General features: G+C 36.4%; 5 protein-coding genes across 7 annotated transcripts; 4 read left to right on the top strand and 1 right to left on the bottom strand.

Annotated features, from left to right (window-relative positions):
• The first annotated feature begins 666 nt into the window (after nt 1-666).
• On the top strand, nt 667-2483 carry LOC142532261 (AAA-ATPase At3g50940-like). The gene is given in 3 exon segments (XM_075638596.1): nt 667-1545; nt 1547-1936; nt 1938-2483. Coding segments are annotated over 3 exon segments (1422 nt in total). The 5' UTR covers nt 667-840; the 3' UTR covers nt 2265-2483.
• A 2538-nt stretch (nt 2484-5021) lies between these two features.
• On the top strand, nt 5022-5981 carry LOC142516730 (uncharacterized). The gene has a single exon (XM_075619879.1). It carries the CDS (start codon nt 5248-5250, stop codon nt 5695-5697), a length of 450 nt encoding a protein of 149 aa, XP_075475994.1. The 5' UTR covers nt 5022-5247; the 3' UTR covers nt 5698-5981.
• Nucleotides 5982-7506: 1525 nt separating this feature from the next.
• Nucleotides 7507-8984, top strand: LOC142556515 (uncharacterized). The gene is made up of 3 exons (XM_075667975.1): nt 7507-8061; nt 8170-8464; nt 8539-8984. The coding sequence occupies exons 1-3, from the start codon at nt 7507-7509 to the stop codon at nt 8982-8984; spliced, it is 1296 nt and encodes a 431-aa protein (XP_075524090.1).
• An 8004-nt stretch (nt 8985-16988) lies between these two features.
• On the top strand, nt 16989-17477 carry LOC142556525 (uncharacterized). Its single transcript, XM_075667986.1, has one exon. The coding sequence runs from the start codon at nt 16989-16991 to the stop codon at nt 17475-17477; it is 489 nt and encodes a 162-aa protein (XP_075524101.1).
• A 1303-nt stretch (nt 17478-18780) lies between these two features.
• LOC142532310 (receptor-like protein EIX2) lies at nt 18781-22702 on the bottom strand. Of its 3 annotated transcripts, none has more exons than XR_012816550.1 (3): nt 19599-22702; nt 19431-19499; nt 18781-18928 (listed from the first exon to the last, which is right to left on the bottom strand). XR_012816550.1 is itself a non-coding variant. In XM_075638685.1 (3 exons), the coding sequence occupies exons 1-2, from the start codon at nt 22617-22619 to the stop codon at nt 19475-19477; spliced, it is 3063 nt and encodes a 1020-aa protein (XP_075494800.1). In that variant the 5' UTR covers nt 22620-22702; the 3' UTR covers nt 18781-18928; nt 19431-19474. The 3 variants fall into 3 exon arrangements, 2 of the variants coding, with proteins under 2 accessions (XP_075494800.1, XP_075494763.1); XM_075638685.1 differs by having other exon boundaries at nt 19431-19516; XM_075638648.1 differs by lacking the exon at nt 18781-18928 and having other exon boundaries at nt 18976-19516.
• Nucleotides 22703-24195: the final 1493 nt, after the last annotated feature.

Here is a 24195-nt window from a genome sequence, read left to right on the forward strand (position 1 = left end):
TTTTTTTTTTACAGATATATTTATATTATCCCGTTCAGCCACCAACTGAACTGCTAGGAAATATCTTTGAAATTGGTAAGCACCTGCAGGTTTGAAAAGGCCTAAACGCGGTCTACGGCTGGTCAACACTTGTGCTGCACTCTTCTTTCTGGAAAACGTTTCCATGCTGAAAAGTAAAAATATGAAGAGAAAAAAAGAGAGTTAGAGATTTGAATTGTCTACATTATTTTATTTTTCAAGAATTCTCTCAAAATTTATATCGGTTTAAGGTGAACGAATCCACCAGACGTGTGTTCAAGCTCGAACTCGAGCTTTTACATGGGTTGTTCGAGGGCCTGTGAGCGTAAAGTGATTTTAGTTGTGAACACCATTTGCTTATCTATTGAACACAAAAATGGTCAAATATCTATAATATGTATATAGTTTTAAGGCATTTAAAGATCCGACTATGTACACACCAATTTAGATTTAGACTATAAAATGTATATTTTCTCATTTAGTAACAAACGTGTAGTATATATATATATATATATGTATATTAATTAAATAGTTAAGTCAATTTAGCAATTAGGAACATAACTTATATAGTAAAACAGAGAGATAATTTTTTTTAGTTAAGATTATATATTTTTTAATACATTATTTTGGATCGAATTAATTGCAGCGACTATGTGGGGGCTGACCCAAAAACTCAAATACTCGCAAGTGCGCCTATAAAATTGTGTACGTGAATATTAGCGAAGACATTAGTCTTACATTTCTCGAGAGAGAAATTTTAGTTCAAATCCTGAAATATACGAAATTTGTTCCTCTTTGATTTCTTGCGTAGAACAAATTAAGATGGCTTTGTCGGAATCCAATTTAGCTACCGCCAAGACCATCCTCACCACCGTCGGATCCATTGCCGCCGCCACGGTTGTGGTGCGCGGCGTTATCCAAGAGTTCCTCCCTTACGAATTCCAGGACTATGTGTTCTCCGGCATTCGGAATTTCTTCGGCAGATTCTCGAACCAGTTGACTCTGGTGATCGAGGAGTTCGACGGATTGGAAAGCAACGAAATCTACGAGGCTGCAGAAACCTATCTGGGTTCGAAAGCCAGCCCGAACACACGTCGACTCAAAGTCAGCAAGCCCGAAAAAGAAAAGAGTTTCAATATCACAGTGGAGAGTGACGAAGAAGTAATAGACTTTTACAAAGGAGGGAAATTCAAGTGGGTTTGGATCTGCAGAAAGACCGAAAGAAAGGACTTCTACAATCCCAGAGACAGGAATTCGACTTTGAAATCCGAAATCAGGTCATTCCAGCTCACATTCCACAGGAAAAATAAAGATCTGGCGATCGAGTCTTACTTGAGATACATCATAAACGAGGCAGAAAACAAGAAACAGGAGAAGAAAACAATCAAGATTTTCACAGTTGATTACGAGAATATGTACGACATAAACGACATGTGGACTCCTGTAAATCTCGATCACCCATCTACATTTGAGACTTTGGCCATGGATTCAGATCAAAAGGAGATGATCTTAAATGATCTTGTAACTGTTTGTCAAGAGGAGAGAATATTATAGAAAAGTGGGCAAGGCTTGGAAAAGAGGGTACTTGCTGTATGGTCCTCCGGGGACAGGAAAATCGAGCTTGATTGCAGCAATTGCGAATTATTTGCACTACGACGTGTATGATTTGGAGTTGACTGATTTAAAGAGGAATTCCGAGTTGAGAAGATTGCTGCTTGGTACTGCAAATAGATCTATATTAGTGGTGGAGGATATTGATTGCACCATTGACTTGAAAGATAGGTCGTCCACTACAGAGGATTCTTCTTCTCGAGAGGAAGAAAGCAAGGTGACACTGTCTGGTTTGTTGAACTTTGTTGATGGTTTATGGTCGAGTTGTGGAGACGAAAGGATCATAATTTTCACGACAAATCACAGTCGAGAAGCTGGATCCAGCGTTGCTACGACCTGGCCGTATGGACGTGCATATAAACATGTCATATTGCACTCCTTGTGGCTTCAAACTCATGGCGAGTAATTATCTTGGTATCCAGGACCATGCTCTGTTCAAGAAAATCGAGGATCTGGTCGCTATTGCTAAAGTCACTCCGGCCGAAATAGCCGAGCAGCTTCTCAAGACTGATAATCCTAATCTTTCCCTTCAAGGATTAGTTGATTTCCTACATTCCAAGATTAAGGAAAATGAGGAGCCTGAAGCTAAAAAGCCAAAGGAAGAATCAGCTGATCTTGAACAAGAAAAGTTGTGAGAGATTATGTCAAAGGGATTAATGTTGACATATCTGGGTTGTCCGCATGAACTGAAATTGTCTAGATTTTTATTTTTTTTGAGGTAGAAAATTTATAGCGGGACAAGTCATATTGAGAATATATATGCATACAATCTTAATTTTTTGAGTTGTTGTATGTAACGTTGGATAATGATGAAAAATTTATATGTATCGACTTCAATAAAAATTCTTCTTATCTATACATTTTGTCCGATTGCCGTGATAATGTTAACTAAATTATATAGTGGAAACAATTGATTATTTTCACTTTTGGCTAAAAATTTAATCACGGAATTGTTGTTGTGGTATTCAAATATGAGAGGAAAACAAGAAGAAAACAAATGAACATGGCTTGTAGAGGCAAGTGTTGAACACTTTCTCCTTAAGAAGAATTTGCCCTTCACAATGTTCTAGAGGTTGGTGGCAATCTTCTCCCAATATACAACTACAACACTTGGACAATGAGCACTCAAATATTCAAGTTCTATCGCAAAGAAAATGAAGAAACTCTCTCTTTTTTAAGAAGTAAAAAGAAGAAGATACAAAAAGATGATATTATGTAATGTTATGTTTGATTTTCATGTGAAAAGACATGATCTTTCATTCATAGAGATGTCCCTTGTCAATTGTAACTGACCACAATAATCAAACAATGCCAAGGAAATGAAAAAACATCATAAAAAGTCGAAGGGACGCGAAACAGCACGAAGGGGCGCGCCCAGGCGTCCGTGCGCACGCGCTGCTGAGTGCTCTCGGCAGCCCTCGGCAAGAGCGCGCGCGCTGCCGAGCGCCCGCTACTGGCAGGCGGGCGCACCCGCGCTCCGGCCCGCGCGCGGGTGCGCTCCTGCCACTGGCAAGCGCGCGCAGACCCGTGCGCAGGTGCGCGCCGGCTACTGTTCACGCTAATTTTTTTTAATTTTTTTTTCCGGTTTTCGTCCCTTACAAGTTCCGACTACTCGTTTGAGTTTCTTTCAACATATGATGAACTCTTTTCGAGTTTTATTCAGAACCACCGAACTTAATATTCATTCATTAAGCTTCGTTTTTCGTTTCGAATTTTCCCAAATCAAACACATTGATTTATTAGCTTAATTTTTATTCATTAAACATCAAAATTCCAACAGGAATTCAATTAAATCAATTCCAAAATGAATTATTTTTTTAATGATGAAAAAAAATGTTCCACTTCATGAATAATGACTCGGACCATCTATTCTTATCTGTAAAAGTGTGAACATGATGGCAAAGTTTTTATTTTAAATTATTACTTTGCGCTTAAATTGCGTGTTGTTTAAGTTAATCGCACATTTTCCATGAAAAATGAATGCCAAAAATTAGTTTTCTTTGAAAGGAATATATATATTTCGAATGGTTGATGTAACACAAAAAATACAAATAAAACATATATGAGATGATTTTACAGGTCAATTTTGTGAGACATATATTTTATTTAGGTCATCCATGAAAAAATATTATTTTTATTGTAAATATGAATAATGTTGACTCGTTTTATGAATACAAATATATGAGATCGTCTCACAAAAGACTTACTGCAAACAATATATTTTATAAAGAATATGACGATATTATACCAATAGCTCGAGCAATGAAACAAATCACGACGATGGTGGTAAGAATTCAATTTTTTTGTTTTCCTCAAAAAAGAGTAAAATATATAGTTATAAGTAAAAGTGATTCATCACGTTGAAATTAAATAATCCTACATACGTTAATGAAAACCAAATCCTATTACCTAGAGTTGTTAATTGACATGGAGAATATTGTTCTTTGATTTTGGTTGTTTCTATCAATTCCAGTTGCATTGCTATCGTATTTCATAAATGCTTCTTGAAATTTTAGCTCTCAATTTTCTAAATTAGATTGTTTTTGTTATGATTATTTATTTATTTATTTTGGTTAGTGTTGGTGGTAATTGGTTTCCCGAGATTTTATGGTTTGCCTTGTTTCTTTTTTATTTTTTAGGGAGAAGGTAATAAAAGGTTTTTGTGAATTATATAATTTTCGGGGTTTTAATACGTATAGTGTAAAAAGCACATCGCATGTTGAACTTGAAGGTTGAGGCAAACAAAGTGGTTGGAAAAATATCGACATGTTAAATGAAAATTAACATTGTGATATATTATTAGGACCTAAATCCACATTTGATTATAATATAGTTTGGATACAATCTTTACGGATCTTTGAAGTTAGATCTAACAAAGTTTTGAGTGGATCTTATGTGAGACCTAATCTGTGAGACGGATAAACCCTACTCATATTCACAATAAAAAATAATTACTCTTAACATAAAAAGTAATACTTTTTCATGAATGACCCAAATAAGAGATCAGTCTCACAAATATGATCCGTGAGACCGTCTCACACAAATTTTTGCCTAAAATTTTAGGAAACATAGATATGATATTAAAAAATAATAAGATTAAGAATGATCCAGATTTAACTTTCAAAGAAACCCAATGAAGAGAAATTGTTGTGTAGACCTTTAAGAGTTAAATAGTGATTATGACGTTACTTCTAGTCATTTTTCTAGTCAATTAAAATATACTTATAATATATTTCATAATTTTTTAAAAAATATCTTATATTTTTTTTACCCAAATACCATTTTTGACACGTGTTACTCCGCATCCAATTTGAAAACTATATTAATTATACATTAATTAACTTTAAAAACACCAATTTTTACATAAATATTTATTTATACATACTTACAAACACGTGCTGGAGCTAAGCGGTGAAGGAGCATCGTCTAACATTGTCTTATCCATATTCCGTGGACACTTGTTCTAAGCTGCCTGCCATGCTGAACTCTCACAGCGTAACGTGTCGATTTCAAGCCATATTCTGCTCTTCTATACATCTGTATCTATCTGTCTATATATAATATAGGTCCCAAACTTGGGAAAAGTCCGAATAAAAAATCAAGATTCATTTGAGAAATATGGCACAATACGGCAATCAACACGGGAGACGAACGGACGAGCACGGCGATCCCGTCAGGAACACTGATGAATACGGAGACCCCGTTCACCGCCCTACAGGAGTGGACTACGGCACCACTGGCGCCGGAGGAACGTATGGCACCACCGGTGCACATCAAACGGATCCTTACGGAACCACCGGGACGCAGCAATTGGGCCCGCAGGTAACCAGCCCTCATGTGACCAGCGCCACGATCGGGGCAATACGAGCGGAGCCTTATGCCGCCACAGGGGCGCATCCAACGGGTGCTCAGGGAACCACCGGCTCCACCGGGGCGTGTGAAACGGATCCTGATCACAGAGCCACTGGGACCGCCGCCGGTCCGCAGGGCGGGCACCATGAGAAGAAGGGGATGATGGAGAAGATTAAAGAGAAGTTGCCAGGCCACCAGCACAACAAATCAACTTGAAAAAGCTTGCCACATGATGTATTCTTGTTCTTGTTTAAATATACTATAATACCTCGATCTGACTCTTGAAAAAAAAAAAATTTTGATAATTAGTTTGCTCGAAATAAAAATGAGGCACTCTCGGAAGTGGGATTACTCACTCGAGGAAGTCGAAATATGTATGTGATTTGTGTTTGGAAAAGATGTGTGGTTTGGTTGGGTGAATAATCGGGTACTTGTGTTTCTAATCTCGTGTGTAATAAAACATTTTGTTTTGGTTTACAACGTTGTAATTATATTTTCTGTTAATTAATAATAGTAAAAAATTAGTGGCATTAATTTTGATGGATTATAATTAAAAATGGAACACGTTAGTAGGGAAATAAATTATTCTCTTTTCTTTATACTTGCCACGAGAGTGATGAATAATAAACATTTAAAAATTGTTATGAACTTTATTTAAAAGTAATGTTGATTTGTTACAAATATTGTACGTAGGATTATGATTATTTATATATGTTTGAAAATTTAAATTTTATTATTATTTAATACTGTATCAATTTATCGTTGCGGATTTATGAAAGGACTCACGTGGGCACGGCCCCCCCTAAATTTTTAATTTTTTTAGTTTATATTAATTGTTTAGTGGGCTTTAAATTTTTTAGTTTATATTAATTATGTTGGGCCACGGCCCCCCTAATCTCAATACTAATCAAATGTTTAATGGGCTTTCAATTATAATACTAAAGAAATGAATTAGGCCTATCAATGAATTGAGAATCTCTTTGTAAAAGCCTATGTATTATTAAAATTGATGGAAAAAAAAAGAGAAACTCAGCCTCATCAAAACTATAGCTCGGAGCGCCGTCTTCTTTCATCACAGGGAAGTAGGGTTTAGGAAGAAAATTTACTCATCTCCTAGTTTTCCTCTAATTTCTACTGTTTTAAGGATAAGCTCAATTACTCTTTTGATTTGTTGTATTATTTTCGAAACTTGATGTATATGTTGGCAAATATTTTAGAAAGGATAACAAGTGAATTTGAGAATGTTAAGTTTTGGTGTTCATGATATATAATTTATTAATGTTGGTTTGATGATCCTAAGAACTGAATTGCTACTCGTTAATTTCAGTACACTAATCAAGTTCATGAAATTTCAGAATGTTTACGGGAGGAGTTCCAATGTAATTTGGCAACTTAGTATGACTTTTAAGTAGAAAGGTTATTTAAATTTATGGTTAAGACTTAGCTAATGACATGCACAATTGCCGATTCAATTAAATGGGAACATGGATATTTAGTGCTAATTCAATTTCAGTATGTGGTCTTGTTTAGAATTTGACTAAAGCCTAAAGGTATATAATGAAAATGTCCGGATTCAGGCTTTGTCATTTATAGTCTTTTATAAATCGAATTATGATGTCTTGAGGTGAAAGGGTTTTGGCCAAGTAGGTATTAAATATAATCTTAAAACTTAATAATAGCAACCTAACGTTGAGGTTTGGATATAATGCTTGGGTGAGCAGTGAGCTAGCTTCTCAATATTTAGGATGTTGTATTGTATGGATTTAAACAGTAATATATAGTAGTGCAGGAACTTTATTTACCAAACACCTAATCTAATAAACTTGGTTTTACCAAATCGAATTATAATGTCTTGAGGTTTGTTTGTTTATATTTTTTTATACACTTGTTTATTATATTTTGTTGAGATTTTGAAGTTTAGCAGTGAGTATTGATAATATATTATTGCAGATATTTTATTTATGGTGTTAGTATATTTAAATGACTAGATTTTATTTATTGTGTCAGGTGTGATTTTATTCATAAATGGGAAAATCTGTGACAATTGATAAATTCTTTCAGAGGAAGAGATCTAATCAACTAGATCCTCCCATTTCTACAGCCCCATCTATACCATCAGATGATAATCTTCCACCAGAGGTTCATTCTCAAAAGTTAAGAAATGTTGAAAGTGCAGGGGTTGATCTTAACTTCTTAGAGCGTGATCCAGGATTACGTCGACAAATATGGGAATACTCTCCCAATGAGCAAGAAGAAATTCGTCGGGCTTATCTAAATCTGAAAGCATATCAGCCTATACTTTCAGAATATCCACTAAATAAAAACAATCTTCATCCCCGCAAGTTTCAATCATCCTGGCATGAGCTTTTTCCTTGGTTGGAGTATTCTCCAGTAAAAGATAAAGCTTTCTGTTTTCCTTGCTTTATCTTTAACAAGCCATCAGGATGTCTCAAGCAAACTGCATTTACTGTTGTTGGATTTTATAATTGGAAGAAGGCTCGAAGTGGAAAAACATGTTTTTCCAATGTCATATTGGGAAAGATAATGTATCTTCACATCATCGTATGGCTGAAAAAGCATGTGAGGATTTAATGAACCAACCTCAACATATACCAAGATTTTTCAACAAAATTAGCTCAGAAGCAGTTGCAAGGAATCGCCTTCGATTGAAAGTTGGTATACATGTAGTTCGGTTGCTTGCGCTTTAGAGGCGTTCCTTTCAGAGGTCATGACGAGAGCTCTAATTCATCTAATCGTGGAAACTTTCTTGAATTTCTCGATGTGGTAGCCTTGTATAATGATGAGCTTTCATGTGCAATACATAAAGCTCCGAAAAATGCCAAGTATACATGTCATGATATTCAAAAGCAAATACATCACATGTTCTCAGTGAGAGTGAAAAATGTAATTCGTGAAGAAATTGCAGACATCAAGTATTGCATAGTCATCGATGAAGCCGTGATGAGTCAAAAAGAGAACAAATGTCTATAGTGTTGAGGTTCGTGGACAAAAATGGATGCATACAAGAACGTTTTTTTGGGCTTGTTCATGTGTCAGATACGACAGCTTTGAAATTAAAGAATGCTATATATTCTTATTTGAGTCATTACAATTTGGATGTCCAAAATATTAGAGGTCAAGGTTACGATGGTGCTAGCAATATGAGAGGTGAGTTCAATGGATTGCAAGCTTTGATTCTGAAAGATTGTAAGAGTGCTTATTATGTTCATTGCTTTGCCCATCGATTGCAGTTGGCTCTTGTTACGGCAGGAAAAAATATAACTCCCATTCATCAGTTTTTTGATAAATTAACTTTCATAGTTAATATGGTTGGTGCTTCGTGCAAGTGTTATGATGAATTGAAAGAAGCTCACGCAGATGACATTGCTTATTTGATTTCTATTAATGAACTCGAGACAGGGCGTGGACTTAATCAGATATGTAATTTACAACGAGCAGCTGATACGCGTTGGAGTTCTCATTTTAGATCATTATCGTGTTAGAGTAGGTGCACGTCGAGCCAAATGTTGGCCGAGTGTTCACAATGAAACTCTATGTATAAACAATCTTTATTTTAATAATATTTGAAATTATTATTTTGGCACTTCTTTATCTGTATACTCATGCTAGTTGCATATATAAAGTCCTTGAATATACAAATAGTAGAAAGAATATGAGATGCTCATATGATGAGTATCATGAAACTCATATTTGGAATACTGTATATTCTAAACAGTTCCTAGTTGATTCAGCCGCCGCTAAGAAGGATATAGGCCGCTCGAGTTCGAGACTAGTATCTGCGATGTGAGTACCATGTTTCATTGGTAGGAGACATTGTGATGTCCGAGCATGCAGATAGGTGATCCTTGTAGAGTGCACTGAACAACCCTCCATAAAGGACTTTCCAAGTGGTTCTCACTTATCGAGTGGAAAAGTCATAGTTTATGGTTGTACACCATTAGTCCTTATGACGCGGGACAACATTGAGACTCTATGTGCTAGAATTATACTTTGACTTGTTTACCGACTCTCATGGGGTCATCAGGTGGCAAGGTTGGGTGTCCTGTCGAAACATATAGGAGTCGATGCATTGTAGTCGGGGATTCACCGCTTACCTTCGGGTATGGATATCCTATGTGTTCTCATGTATGTGTAGTATGAAATCTCTGATCAGAGTATGGTGGTAATTATGAAAGGGGTTTCATAGATTACACCATCGATGCAACTACGACATGACACATAGTATCGATTCATTGACAACTCTCGATATACCAATGGTTGTCGAATCGGTCGGGATATATGAGTTGAAGGGACCGTACTGTACGCTAATCCATAATTGAATGGTTCTTGCAGGCACTATCATTTGATACCTAGGGAATCATGTAAGCGATGCTGCTAGGCGTTTAACATGATTGGTTGGGTACTATCAGACTTGAGTTCTGACATTCTTGTTATCAAGGAGTTGATAAGTAAGAATGGAGCAATTGGGGTATGCTCGTATAAGGACATGTTTAGTCCGAATCTCATGGAGATATGAATCCACGGCTAGTTGTATCAATGAACCATTGAGGGCCACACAAGTACTAGCTTTCTAGATCCCATTGAGAAGTAAAATAGTTCAATGTGTTGTACGGCTTATAAAGGAGTTTATAAGCTTGAAGAAAAATAGAAGTATGACTTCTATGAGGGAAATGTAAATTTTAATTTATGAATGTGTTCCTAGATTAAAAGTTGGCCAAATAAATATTGTATTTGGAGATTGTGATTTTCATAAACATTATTATGGACTAAATTAAATTAATTCAAGTGTTGAATTAATTTAACACTAGTGGGCCTAGTAGAGTCCAAATAATTATATTAATTCAAGTGTTGAATTAATTAAACTACATTGGGCCTTGTAGAGTCCAATTATAAATAATTATTAAACTAGTGGGCTTGGGTGAAATCAAGTAAACTTTAAATGGGCTCAAATATGATTGAGATATTTAAATAAAAGTCCACTGACATTGTAATTGTTACAAGCCCAAGTCAAAAGCATGCTTGGGAGGTCAAGGGTTGGGGAATACTTTTCATTAAAAAATTGTATGGCATGCAACTTTTGCTTTTAGCTTTTTGCAACCCCAAGGTAACTCATCCTCCCTTGTCTAGACATGCAAATGGCCGAAACTTAGGACTTTTTTTTTCTCCCTCATTTTTGTTCTTCAATTATTGGAGAAACAATTCTCTTCTCAAAGAAAAATACCCTACATTTTCTAGTGCAAGTGTAAGGTGGATCTTTTAAGTTTGGTGGTGGGCTTGATTTTGAATGAAGGACTCAAGAACAAGGAGAGCTTGTAGATTTGTCTTGCCTTTGAAGAGCCAAACAAACAACTTGGTTGGAAGCCATTACATCAATCTTTGAGATTGATAGGTAACATTTTAAACACTCTATGAATGTCATAGTTTGTGTTTTTGTATATGTTACATGCTAGTACAAGAGGTGTTCAAATTTTTCCTATAAAATTTTCGGTTTTCATGCCTTTAAAAGTTTTTGAACTTCCGTTGCGCATTTGAACACCCTAAACCGATCCACTTTCAAGTAGTATCATGAGCTAAGGGTACTAGTTTGTGTAGCATATACATAATATTATATTGAGGTCGATTTCTAACCGTATGAGATGAAATTTTTGCAACAAAATCAAGGCATTTTGGGGGAAAATTTCGGGCAGCTCGGGCTGCCCATTTCGGGCAGCAAGGGCAGCCCGAGGAGCTGCCCGAACGTTCTCCTCAAAAATAAAAAAAATAATTTTTTTTTGTTGGCCGGAATCCGGCGACGGAGCTCCGGCGACGGAGCTCCGGCGACGGCGATGACGACTAGGGTTTTCAAAAGGTGTTTTGAAATATCAAAATGTCATGGGCCTTGAATTGTTGGGCCATTGAATGACTAACATATTTGTGAATTTAAATGGGCCAAAATATTTTTGGTGAAAAATGAATTTTTTGGGCCCTTAAGTTTAAATTTACAAAAGTTGCAAATATTTTCTCATGAAATAAATAATTGAAGTTGGAATTTAATTATTTATAGTAAATTGTGATTTGCAAAAAATTCGGTTATAAATAAATTAATTAGAAAGTAGACAAAGGTGTTTGTATACTTTGTTAGTTTAGTTTATAATCGTGGCGGTTAGTGATTGGATCAAGATATATAATATTAGATCAATTAATTATTGTGATAATTAATTCATGGTGTATGATATGTGATATTATGCATGAAAGATGATCAAAAGCCCAAGCCCAATTTGCTAGGTGTATGCTAGGATATTTTGTGTTGAATGATTGTAATAATTATATATTTATAAAGTGGGCTTGGTTTATGGCCCGTTCCCACCCCCAGTGAGATGTATCCCTATTTGTCATGGATATTTATTTGTAAATATTAGTATAGTGGATGATCAAGATTGGAAGATGGTGGCCATGATGATTATGAAGATCGAAGACATGTAAATATTGGAAGCTAATGTAATAGTTGCATTTGCATCCCATGCATTTCCCTAGGATTGGACCTAGGCCCGTGTTTAGCTCACACGGGCCATTAGTTTTGGGGCGATTGATCATCCTTGTTTTGTTTACTGTTTATAATATATGCATGATATGTTATAAATAATGAGTATGTGCGTTATTATTATGATAATAACAAAGTTGCATGAATCTGGCAAACATACGATCAAACATGGCGAGTTTTTTTAAATAAAATTAATGATGAGACCTTTCAAAATTAAAAACCCTCATTTTGAATAAGATTCAAAATTAATATCAAGCCGAAAAGGGGAATTATAAATTTGTTTATAATTTCCATGTCTTCCATCGACAATGGGTGCATGATGAACGCTACCCGTGCTTGGGGCTCGGCTCATATTATTGAGGGGGCCCTGGGTGCCGGAAAGCTGTGACATCCATTGACATGGTGATGTGAACTACGTGGAACTCCCATGATTTCGGCTCATATTATTGGGGGAACTCATGGCGATCGTCCATTAAAGTTCAACATTGATGGGTAAGGCTTGACACGTGAAGATGAACGACGTCATATTATTAGGTCCTAATCAAACGTGAGACAAAAGTTTAAGTAAAGGGTTGCATGGTGATGCAATTGGAAACTACCTTTTAGGAATTGTTATTGGCTGATATTATTCGGGATCATAATTCGCTAATTGGATCTTGCGTACCTACTGAGGAAAGGAGTTTTCCCGTTTTCACTAGAGGGTAGTGAAAATGTCAAAACAGTGGGAGCGAAAATTTATAAAGTAAAAGTCCATACTTTATATCTTACTAAATATTTTAAAATAGTCATTAACATTTATCTGTTTTACTTTTCAGTACAAAATTTGACAATGTTTTCGATTCGCAATCCGCTATCCGCAATACTCGAAAAACACGTGTTAAGTGGACCTAATTACCTCACTTGGCTAAGAAACCTAAAAATTGTCTTGAATTCGGAAAGGATAGCATATACACTGACTGAGTCGCCCCCTGTTGAGGCTCCGACTGACTGCACTCCTGAGGAATTGCAGAATTACAAGGAATGGTGTGACCATGACTTGAAAGCAAGGTGTTATATGCAGGCTTCTATGAATGATGAGCTGCAGAGGCGTTTTGAGGATGCAAAGAGTGCTGCTGACATTCATTTGCACCTCAAGGAGCTCTTCGGTGAGCAAACACGGCCTCTTAGGTATGCTACCGTCAAGGAGCTGATCACTTTGCGCATGCGAGATGGGGCCTCGGTCTATGAGCATGGCCTGAAGTTGATTGGGCTCGTGGACAAGCTCGTTGGCATGGATCTGATGTTGCCTTCGGAGTTGACCGCCGACATGTTGCTCTTATCGCTGCCTAGCTCATTTGATCTTTTGTGGTGAATTTCAACATGAACAAGCTTGAGCCGATCCTTGAGGAGTTGGTTAACATGCTTGTTACGTTTTAATCCACCATCAAGAAAGAGAAATTGGTTCTTTATGCGGGTTCTTCAGCTGGTACAAAGATTGATCCACATGGGAAGGGAAAGAAGCGTTCTTTCCAACGTCCCAAGAAGAACGTGCCCTTGTTGAGGTAATCTCCGAATCCCGTCGTGGCAGCCACACCAGTTAAGGCTGACAAGACTAGTGATGTTTGTCATCACTGTAAGAAGCCTGGACATTGGAGGCGTAATTGCAAAGAATATCTTGCCCTAGAAGAGTTCTGGAAATGGTATGTTCTACATTGAAGTAAACATTTCAATTAACTCTACTTCTTGGGTATTGGATACCGGCTGTGGCTCACATCTCTGTAATGATTTGCAGGTGATGGGAAGAAGTAGGAGACTAAGGGGAGGTGAGACCTTCTTGAGGATGGGCGATGGAGCAAGAGTTGCTGCCAAGGCTGTTGAAGATGTTTACTTATTGTTGAACAATAATTTTAAGTTAATTTTTTAAGAGATATTTTGTTTGTACCTGATTTGATGAAAAACATTGTTTCCATTTCTATGTTGATAAAGATGGATATTCTTGTTTCTTTAGCAAAGATGTTTGCAATATTTACAAGAATGAATGTTTGATTGGTACTGGTGAACTTGAAAACGATCTCTATAACTTAAAATTGAAAGATATTTCACTAAATGTCCATTCAAAGGCAGACACCATATGAGATATGGATGGATAAGCCTCCCAAATATTCTTATCTTAGAATATGGGGATGCCCTGCTTATGTGAAGCAGGTAGTGGGAGATAAATTGGATAGTCGATTCATTTTATGTTACTTTGTGGGATATCCAAGGAATTCAGTTGGATACTATTTCTATCATACCGAAGAAACAAAAATGTTTGTTTCTAGGAATGCAACCTTTTTGGAAAATGAATTTCTATTGGATAGAAAAGGGGAGATGATAGAACTCGAAGAGGTTCGAGAGACACCCACAATTATAGAACCCACACCCGAAGAGCCAAAAGAGGAGATACAAGCTCCTAGAAGATCCGAGAGAGTCTCGAGACCACCTATGAGGTATGGTCTGCTTCTTGAAGAGGGCCATGATGAGCCTAACCATGGATTTGATCCAAGGACCTTCAAGGAAGCGTTATCCGATGCCGATTCATCCAAGTGGCTTGAAGCGATGGAATCTGAGATGAATTCCATGCATTCGAACGAAGTGTGGAATCTCGTGGATCCACCTGAGGGAATTGTTCCCATAGGGTGTAAATGGATTTACAAGAGGAAACTTGGGGCGGATGAGAAGGTATTGATCTTCAAAGCGCGATTGGTAGCAAAAGGATATACTCAAAGACAAGGAGTTGACTTTGAGGAAACCTTTTATCCAGTTGCAATGTTCAAGTCCATAAGGATATTGCTAGTCATAGCTGCATGGTATGACTATGAGATATGGCAGATGGATGTCAACACAGCCTTTTTTAATGGGGATATTAAGGAAGAGATTTATATGTCTCAACCTGAAGGGTTTACATCTATCGGAAGTGAGCATATGGTATGCAAACTTCAAAGATCTATTTATGGTCTAAAGCAGGCATCTAGGAGTTGGAACCTTAGATTCGACAGTACAATCAAAGAGTTTGGTTTTATTAAGAATCCTGAGGAATCCAGTGTGTATAAGAAGGTCAGTGGGAGTGCTGTGACATTCCTGGTGCTGTATGTTGATGACATTCTACTCATTGGGAATGATGTAGGAATGTTGCAATCAACTAAGATATGGTTAGCGAGTAAGTTCTCGATGCAGGACTTGGGTGAAGCATCTTTTCTATTGGGAATATAGATCTATAGAGATAGATCAAAAATATTGCTTGGTCTCACTCAGTCCACATACATTGATACCATCGTGAAGCGTTTCTCGATGGATGAGTCCAAGAGAGGACATCTACCAATGTGTCATGGCGTGTCCCTATCCAAGTCTATGTCTCCCAAGACTGATGCAGAGATAGAGACGATGACACGCATTCCGTATGCATTTGCAATTGGTAGCATCATGTATGAGATGATATCTACACGTCCTGACGTGGCTTTCGCACTAAGTGTAGTGAGTAGATATCAATCGAACCACGGTCTTCCACATTGGAAAGCTGTGAAAGACATCCTCAAGTATTTGAGAAGGACCAATGAATTGTTCTTGGTCTATGGGGGTGGAGAACTGAAATTGGAAGGCTATACCGACTCTAACTTCCAAAGCGATATCGATGACTCGAAGTCAACCTCTAGGTTCGTATTCATGCTCAATGGTGTTGCTATCTCTTGGAAGAGTTCCATGCAAGACAGTACTGAGGATTCCACCACTGAGGCCGAATACATTGCTGCATCAGATGCAGCAAAAGAGGCTGTTTAGGATAAGGAATTTCGTCCAAGAGTTGGACGCCGTTCCTATGGAGTTGCTCCTGTCCCGGTGTTGTGTGACAACACGGGAGCTATAGCTCAAGCAAAGGAGCCAAGTTCTCATCAGAAGTCCAAACATGTATTGAGAAAGTACCACATCCTTCGAGAGATTGTGGAAAGAGGAGATGTCTTGATTGACAAAGTCGGCTCCTCAGATAATGTTGCTGATCCACTAACTAAGCCTTTACCTGGACCATTATTCGAGAAGCATCGCGAATCGATGTGTTTGAAGCATATGGGTTGTTGGCTCTAGTGCAAGTGGGAGATTGTTAGAGTAGGTGCACGTCGAGCCAAGTGTTGGCCGAGTGTTCACAATGAAACTCTATGTATAAACAATCTTTATTTTAATAATATTTGAAGTTATTATTTTGGCACTTCTTTATCTGTATACCCATGCTAGTTGCATAGATAAAGTCCTTGAATATACAAATAGTAGAAAGAATATGAGATGCTCATATGATGAGTATCATGAAACTCATATTTGGAATACTGTATATTCTAAACAGTTCCTAGTCGATTCAGCCGCCCCTAAGAAGGATATAGGCCGCTCGAGTTCGAGACTAGTATCTGCGATGTGAGTACCATGTTTCATTGGTAGGGGACATTGTGATGTCCGAGCATGCAGATAGGTGCTCCTTGTAGAGTGCACTGAACAACCCTCCATAAAGAACTTTTCAAGTGGTTCTCACTTATCGAGTGGAAAAGTCCTAGTTTATGGTTGTACACCATTAGTCCTTATGACCCGGGACAACATTGAGACTCTATGTGCTAGAATTATACTTTGACTTGTTTACCGACTCTCATGGGGTCATCAGGTGGCAAGGTTGGGTGTTCTGTCGAAACATATAGAAGTCGATGCATTGTAGTCGGGGATTCACCGCTTACCTTCGGGTATGATATCCTATGTGTTCTCATGTATGTGTAGTATGAAATCTCTGATCAGAGTATGGTGGTAATTATGAAAGGGGTTTCAGAGATTACACCATCGATGCAACTACGACATGACACATAGTATCGATTCATTGACAACTCTCGATATACCAATGGTTGTCGAATCAGTCGGGATATATGAGTTGAAGGGACCATACTGTACGCTAATTAATGTGTGTTTTAGTGAAGATGCGATGGAGTTACTCATGCTTAGTTCTGCTTTAAATCCTCAAAATGCAAGTGATTCATTGAGATATATGGATATATGCAAACTGGTTGAAAAGTTTTATCCGCAAGATTTTACTAGCGAAGAAAAAGAACGGTTAGAGATGCAGTTGAAGCACTATGAGCATAATGTAGTCAAAGGGTCACACTACAAAAGTCTTTCAACCATTTCCGAGTTGTGTCAATGGTTGGTGAAGACTAAGAAAGTTGCTACATATGACCTTGTTTTTAGAGTGATCGTGCTTGTGCTGACTCTTCCAGTTTCTACCGCTACTACAGAACGGTCATTCTCAGCTATGAATATCGTCAAAACTAGGCTTCGGCGCAAAATGGAGGATGATTTTTACTCGAATGTATTGATGATATTTATTGAAAGAGAAATTGCTAAAAATATTTGTATAGATATTATTATTGAAGACTTTGAAAATTTTAAGGAACGTCGAATTCCTTTTAGTTAGAAATTTTCTTGTTAAAAACGTACTATTTATGTTTAGTTGAATATAACTGATGGAATTTTTGTCTCTCTTCTTTTAATATTTTGTCTGTATTTTGAAGCGGCCCCCACAGTGTAGAAATCCTAGATCCGCCCCTGCTGGTGGTAATGGTGCAATTCAAATTTTTTATATCGCACAGCAGCTCAAGCACCACGGTTCGATCGTTCTACCAAGCAGAGATAATTATTGTATCCAATAATCTCATTCCAATAATTGCACTCCTTACAATCAAAATAGGAATCGAACTCGTGATCTTGTCTCTGATACCAATTGTAGGACCGAGTGTTTATCGTTTTACCAATAGCTATAGCTGGTGGTAATAGTGCAGCTCAAATCTTTTAAATCGCACAACAGTTCAAGCACCACGATTCGATCGCTCTACCAAGTAGAGATAATTATTGTACCCAACAAACACTTAAAATAATTATCCAATAACAAAATATTTGACTTTTTAAATAAACTAGTTTACGGTTAGCGAGTTTGGATTTTAAAAAAAAAAAGCTAGTGCAGAAATTGTGTGGCTTGATAAAATAAAAAATAAACTCTCATGTTAAAAAATGTTTATTGAACACTTGCATAGTTTGGTACATGAGATAAGGGATGGATTGATAAATAATCCTCCTTATCTCATGTTTGATACTTTTTTAAAAAGCCCATGATAATATCATGGATCCTTGATAAATAATTTTTTAGAATGATAAAATGTCCCTTCTATTAGGTGTGATAACTTTAATTTAATGATAAAATACACTAAAATGCCTTAATTACCTTCAATTTATAAATAATTTTTATAAATCTATACTAGTAGGTAGAAATTAAAATCAAATAAATATTTTTATTTATTTTTATATATTATATAATATGATAATTATATAAATGAATTCGAGATAATTATATAAATAATTTTTATAAATCTCAATAAAATTATTAGTATCACTCGATTAACCTTAAAAATTGATATTTGAATTGACTCACAAAATCAAGGGCTCAATTATCATATTATATAATATATAAAATTAGGTAAAAATAAATAAATCATGTAAGCACTATCGACGCATGAACAGAAAAAATATGAACTCAAGCAACAACTTTGAAACTATAAATTTATTATGATATGGTTAATTTTGTCATTACAATCTAATATATAAAATTAATCACTCTTATTAAAATCATACCAAATATTAAATATAATATCCTAAATCTTATTTATCCTTAACATATCCTTTTATTATATATCACATGTTTATCCTATCATGTGTATCAAACTATGCCTTAAGTGTAATTTTTAGGTATAGCTCAAGACTAGGTCTGCTTCTTTTATCCTTTTATTATAAAATGGTTTATAATATTGCACAAAAATCACCAACCTCAAGACTAGGTCTGCTTCTTCTCCTCGATCTCATTCTCATATGAAACTGTTACAAGGAATGAGTAGTGGGAAATGAATCAGCTAGGGGGAAGTATATCTGTTAGTTGTCTCACATCGGTTATATAAAATTTTTGAGAGTTGTATATATGGTTTTGGACAATCCTCCCCCTTAAGCTAGCTTTTGGGGTTGAGTTAGGTCCAAGTTCCAATCTTAACAATATCAAGTGTATAAAACCATATCTTTGAATAGAGGAAAAACAGTAAGCAGCAAAGGTCGAGGAAACACAGAGACATCCTAGAAAACTGTTAAGATTGAGACTTGAACTTAACTCAACCTTAAAACGTAACTAAAGGGAGGGAGATTGTCCAAGTCTATATATGCAACTTTCAAGAACTCTAACCTTCAAGTCATATATATGGTCGTCTAAATGTGAAACTGATCTTACGACATTACACTTTCCATATTCAATTCACTCATATATTTATGTACAGCCGAACTGAAATTTTGGATTCGGAATAAGATGTTAATCAGTAATTTGCACACGTACCCTTGAATCCGCAAGCGCCGGCCAAGGATTTTGTCAGCTGAAGCTTAAAGCTTGTTAATCATATATAGGCTGGAGGGAGAATGAACCTACAAAACTTACACCAATTAGTCTTACATTATTATTATTATCAAGTGAGAAGATATAAACAATACAAACTATTTTAAATACCTCTTCTCTCAGATGGGCTTTTTTGAGCTCTCGTCTCATGTATACAGAGTCTTCAATTGAATCCAACAACTTGTAATAAGCGGATCTTGCTGACTTGTTGAGTAGTATTACTCCGAATATCCCCCAAAATCCAAAAACAAAACCGAATGCCATACAGATATAAAATCCATTGGTAATCAACTCATCTTCGTCGAGCTTCAAGTTGTCCGTTACACTGGCATCTGATTTATTTGTGTTTTCATTGTCGTCGGGGCAAGATTTATTGAGTACAGGAAGCCCACAAAGGCCAGGATTCCCAGCAAAGGTAGATTCATCAAAGCTCAGAGGCGGAATTCTACCCGACAAGTTGTTGTATGACAAGTCTAAGTTTCCAAGAAAGCTCAATTCGGAAAGGCTGGCCGGAATATCCCCAGAGAGGTGGTTTCTTGAAAGATCTAGGGAATCCAAGTATTTCAAGATACCAATGTTTGCAGGAATTTGTCCACTTAAGCTGTTTCTTGAAAGATTCAACGAATTTAGGCCAAGAAGTTTTGTGATTTCAGATGGGATATCACCAATCAAGGCATTGCTCGACAAATCAATGAGTTCGACAAATATATTATGATTTACGTAGTTGATCGCCTTTCCTTTCCACGTGAAATATTCAGCATCTAGTAAGGTGTAGTATAGTGCGGGTGTACCCAATAAATCAGAATTTTTCTGCTCGGAGCCTGGTCTATCAGTCATGGCAGTAAGATTATCCAAGCATTTTGGTATGACTCCAGATATCTTGTTGAAAAAAAGGTCTAGCACTTGGAGATTTTGTAGGTTGCAAATGCTGGAAGGTATCATACCACGAAACTCGTTGACACGTAGGCTTAGAACAATCAGTGAAAGCAACTCATCTCCTATCCAGGTGGGTATGACGCCTGTTAGCCTATTTTCTCCAAGATCGATCATTTTTAAACCAGTGCAGCTTCTCAAAGATGTTGGGATTCCCCCTGAGAAACTGTTGTTTCTCAAATTCAACAAAGATAGCAATGGTAACGAGCCAAATGAGCTTGGGATTTCCCCATAGAAATTATTGTTGGCCAAATTAAGAAATCTTAACCGAGTAGAGTTGGCGAAACAATTCGGTAGATTACCGAAAAATAGGTTACTTGAGAGGTCAATCAGTACCCACTCTTCACTTTGGCACAAAAAAATTGCTTGACCTGTAATTTTATTTCTTGACAGATCTAATACCATTCCATATACACTATCGTGTACAAGAGACCGTGAATAGCCTGTAAGGTTGAAAGAAAAGAATCCAATCTTCGGAAAGACGCCATGGATTTGGTTATTTGATATATTCAGATTTATTGGCCCGGAAGTTAAATCACCAATCCAACTAGGAATGGTGTCTGTAATTTGAGAAAACGAGATATCAAGAAACTTTAAATTTTTCTGGTATTGAAGCCATTGCGGAAAATGTGGTCCTACTTTACATTTGGAGAGTTTTATTGCTGTTAGTTGAAATGGAGGAATCCAATCTGAGCTACAATTTACTGCCAGCAGTGGGTTAGAAGAAAAGTCAAGTATCCTTAGACGAGATAGATTGAACAAATGAGACTCGGTAACGATGCCCTCGAAGTTATTTGAAGCAAGAACTAAAACCTCCATTTTTGAAAGGGATCCAATGCTTTCTCTCAAAGGTCCATTGAACATGTTGTTGTTGAGATACAATATTTCGATGAGCGGATAAATTGTAAGATCGGGCAGTTCACCTGTAAAACTATTTGATGACAAATCTAGGTGAATAAGACTTGGGATATTTGGGTAATCCTTGGTAATGGATCCATTCAACTTATTCCTCCCGAGTATTAGCACATTCAAGGATGAGAACTTTGAAAAATCAGATAATGAACCAGTTATCATATTATCACTCAAATCCAGATACTTCAAATTCTTTTCTACAGACCCCGAAAAGTTGATCATAATTTCAGAAAGTGGCACCATAAAACTGTTATGGGACAAATCCAAGTGTATTAAACTGCTCATATTTCCGAAGAATTTAGGAATCCCACCTTCAAGGTTATTATTGGAGAGATCAAGATGTTCAAGAAATATCTGGTTGTCTAAAGCATAAGCAGGAGTGAGAATTGTCATATTGTTAAATGAGAAATCAATGGAGGTTAGGCTTTTGCTGAAGTTTAAGAAAAACAAAAACGTGGAAGATGAGATACCGGGATTCATCGACAAGTCGAGGGTAGAAAGAGGAGCAGAAGCATTGATAGAGGGAAGAGAAGAAGGGAGGATGCCTTGAAGTCCACAGTTTACCAAGTGTAATTCTTTTATAGATGTTAAGTTGCTAATTGCATGTAACCAAATGTTGGATGCTTTGCCCAGCTCGACAAAACTGAGGTCAAGATATTCCAGTGAACCAAGATGAGCAACCCAACCAAGATTTTCGCTAAAGAGCTCGGAATTCCGACTAAAATCAAGATATATCAACTCGGAAAGGTTTCCAACACTCGGCGGAATGGATCCATGGAAATTAGCAAAGGAAAGATTGAGATACTGTAATTTCTCTAATGAACCAATGAACTCCGGGATATTTGAATACCCAAAATCATTTAAACTCAGATCGAGGTAAGTCAAGTGCCTCAATTCCAGCAATGAAGAGCTAATCTTACCTTTGAGAGGAGCAACGCTGGATCCATCATTATTGAATCCTGGCGGAGCCCTCAAGTTCAATTGTGTGACGTGATTAGTTCTGTTATCACACTGAACACCAATCCACTTACAGCACTCCATTTGATTTCCTCCTACAGCCCAAGAAGAGAGTCTGCCATTTTCATCAACAACCTCGTCTTTCAACTCGAGAAGAGCTTGTCTCTCCCTCTCAAAGCATCTGATGTTACCAGAAGAATTTTGTCCGAAAACACTTCCCAAACACTCTAAAACCAGAATAATTAATACAAGAAAATTGGTTGAGATTCTATTTCGAGTAGCCATGATGTTTTTTAAGTGCATGCATGAGATCATAAAAATCAACGCCATTATTTAATATCATTTTGTTTGCAGGATATCGAAGAGAGAAAACAGTGCATATCACCATCAAATGTCCTTTTCTTTTACGTTGGAAAAATGGTGCACATCGACTTCATTAATTAATACTGGTAGATGGTATATATTTTATACCTATAATTAATAATTTTCTAAATTTCAAGGCCAAAAATTTCAGGCAATATTAACCATTCAAACACATTCACTTTATTTTTTAAAAAAACATAATTTAAAATATTTCTTTAGATCTTTCATCAAATAGTTGGCATATATATATATATATATATATATATGATTGTTTAAATATATAAATAAAAAAAATAAAAATGTCTGGTCGATAATAAATAAATTTCAAAATATGTGCATGGATGAAATTATGATTTTGAATTAGATGGACAGAAAATAAATAATATTTTTTGGCGGACAAAAGTATGATATATTTTTTTATTGTTGTCGATTTTTTTTAAAAAAAATTTATAGGTCGCATTTCCCATTGCGTTAACTGTCCCTGGTTAGGGTCAAAGTCTTCTAATAATGACGGAGAAGACTTGAGATATATGGTAGGAATGGACTCCGCCTGGAAGACTTTTATCCTTGTAATGAACGGTAGAGAATACTTGAGCGTGAAATGAAAATTTGTGGTATATAAATCGGCATCTTTGTGCATGTGTAACTGTACAATTGATCATTGTTCGTACAATAATTGTCCTTACTTGGTAGAGTGCACGAACCGTGGTGCTTGAGTTGTTGTGCGGTTTAAAAGATTTGAGTTGCACCATTAACACTAGCTATAGCTTTTGGTAGATCGGTAAGCGTTCGGTCCTACAATCATTTTAGGACTGGTTTTATATTTTAGGATTGGTTTTAAAAATATCTTTATTAAACATTTTCAGCTACAGATCAGATGAACAAACCGCTCTTAAAAGTTAAAATAGTAGAATCGGTTTGGACTGAACTATATATTTGCATTGCCTTAACTTTTAGAAGCAATTTTAAAACCGATCCCATTGAAAATTTTGTGCAACAGGTGTCGTCGAATGATGATATATACCACTTCTATAGCTTAAACTTCTCAGAATATGATTTTTTTTAAAGATATTAAGCATAAAAAATTTGGTTCTATTTCAATATTATAAATGTTTGTGTTTAATTTGAATAATCAATGAAAAAATCACAAGAAGTGAATTATCCTTGAGCAAATAAAATTCAAAATTTTGATTTATCCCACCTTTATACTAATTTAACTATATCTCAAATACATATTCATATCATATACAGAGAAGGGAGAAAGACACATGGAGGAAGAGGAAATAATTTTGAGAGCAACGTAAAGATGGAAAGGAGAGCGCACAAGAAGAGAAGAATGAATCCAATTGGCAAGCCATGCCTTTTTTGGTGATGGAAATGTGTCAATGTTTAAAACAAAGTCTCATATGATCGAGCAGGCTGCAGGTGTTGGATCAATTTATTTATATGGACTTATATATGAATAATTATGTGTTGTAGGTTGTCTATTAAGTTAAGCCCAAAATAAAGTGATCAATTAATGTTTCGGGTTATTGGGCTTTAA

Source organism: Primulina tabacum, chromosome 1 (assembly GCF_025594145.1).
Source record: "Primulina tabacum isolate GXHZ01 chromosome 1, ASM2559414v2, whole genome shotgun sequence".
NCBI classification, from domain to species: Eukaryota; Viridiplantae; Streptophyta; class Magnoliopsida; order Lamiales; family Gesneriaceae; genus Primulina; species Primulina tabacum.